The sequence below is a fragment of the Perkinsus marinus genome (genome assembly GCF_000006405.1).
Source record: "Perkinsus marinus ATCC 50983 genomic scaffold scf_1104296947748, whole genome shotgun sequence".
Classification (NCBI taxonomy): domain Eukaryota; phylum Perkinsozoa; order Perkinsida; family Perkinsidae; genus Perkinsus; species Perkinsus marinus.
In genome coordinates this window covers 1-1,709 of record NW_003210489.1, presented here as the reverse complement: position 1 = coordinate 1,709, position 1,709 = coordinate 1, and the positions used below count along the sequence as shown (strand labels likewise).

The following is a 1,709-nucleotide window of genomic DNA, read 5'->3' as shown; positions in this document are numbered from 1 at the left end:
TGAGCATTGGGTTACTCAGAGGCGGGCCATGCTGAGCATCAGTATGAACTCCGTATCCTCATCAATGGAGAATCAAGAAGAGCTCAAGAATGCGAGCAACTGAGAGTGTTGGGTCCTCAGATTATCGGGGGCCGGCGCACTGTGTGGAGTCTACTCGAAGTCGTGGTCGGGTCTTGAATTGATAGTATCAATCTGACATTTCAGGTAGCTGATGCTGCTGACTCTGACAACACAATCTCGGAGTTAGATGCAGGTATCAGATCGTACATAGGCTGCGGCCGGCAAGGTTGGCAGGAGTGCCAACGATAATTCTCAAAGAATCCACGTGAAACTCTGAATGTGATTGGTGGTTTAGCACGTGTACCAATGAGCCACCCTTAGCAATGGCGCGCCCGCTATTGCTGTCTATCTGCTTACTCCGCATAGGTAGAACCGCACAAGCAGGGTCGCTCAAGTAGGGCCGCACAGTCGCACATAGCGAACGCACGATATAGCGCAACGAATAAACTGGCCAACACAAGCGGACAGATCATCGGATGATCTAGGATGATTCATTGTACAGCAACTATCCTGCTATTAGCGACATGTCTCCTACAATTGCTCGCATGGGAGTCCCATGCGCGCAATTGTAGGAGACTCCTTGTGTGATAGGGTACGTCGGCGCCTTGCGTCTCCTCTTGGATCGAGGATGTCTGATTGGTTCATTGAATGAACTTCATTCCCACCGAAATTAAAAGATCGAATCGGTAGCATAGTATATATGATTCTCTTCTTGTTATCCATCGAAATTAAGAGATCGAATCGGTAGCATAGTATATATGATTCTCTTCTTGTTATCCATCGCTATCCTCGAGAGAGCGGGAAGTGAGAGGCCGCTTTGCCCCATCAGTGGTGGCAACGAACATTTTGGTTACATCCAAGTCAGCAAACTCAACCAGTGGGTGGAACGGAGATTCAGGATCTCGTAAATGTGTCATGTATCTATCGTAGATACTTCTATAGCGTTATAGAAGCCGATAACGGGCCACAAACGGCGCCTACCTTCTTGTTTATCGAGGGTGGTTTTGGTGCCAGCAGTTTGTCGTCAGTACTGCAGCAGAGTGGACCATGCATCATGGATGTCTCAGGAAAATTACAAAAGAACATGTAAGATCTACGGCATGTTCAGAAAACTTCGAAGGTTCCAATCATCTCAGATTCTCGTGGACCCAACAGGCCAATGGTATCTGGGTCGATGCGCCTGCTCCGACGGGATTCAGCAAGGGAGCCGTCGAGTCGGAATGGGAAGATTTCATACAAAACATGTCAGATGTTCCGAAGTCGATGATGGCTTTCTCAACTGTCCACATGCAGGATTAACTTCGTGAACAAGATATTTGAGCTATACCCGCACTTGAATACCAAAGTGCACCTTGTCGGGAATTCAGCGGCAGGTATGGTTACCAAACCGAATAGCCTAGTTGTCGTCGATGGATGCCTGTGGCAGGCAGTCTGTCTTACCTCCTTCAGCTTCTGTAGTGGCCACGGTTGGAGCACGCATCGCCAAGGCTGCTGTACCCAAGATCCATCTTGTCGGCGTTCTGATGACCTCTGGTGCAATTGATCCATATACTGCGTAAGTTAGGTTGCACGCCAGATTCATGATGGTGCAACATCAGTTACTACGGAACATTTAGAATGGTGAAAGACAACAAACTGCTCCCTCCGGA

The 1,709-nt window shown here is 48.4% G+C and overlaps 1 protein-coding gene across 1 annotated transcript; it reads left to right on the top strand.

Moving 5' to 3' along the window:
• Positions 1-818: 818 nt before the first annotated feature.
• Positions 819-1,433, top strand: Pmar_PMAR018693 (conserved hypothetical protein; the record flags this gene model as incomplete). Its single annotated transcript, XM_002779194.1, has 4 exons — positions 819-937; positions 991-1,146; positions 1,197-1,304; positions 1,354-1,433. Coding segments are annotated over 4 exons (463 nt in total), but the record flags the coding sequence as incomplete, so codon positions are not given.
• Between the last annotated feature and the right edge of the window lie 276 nt (positions 1,434-1,709).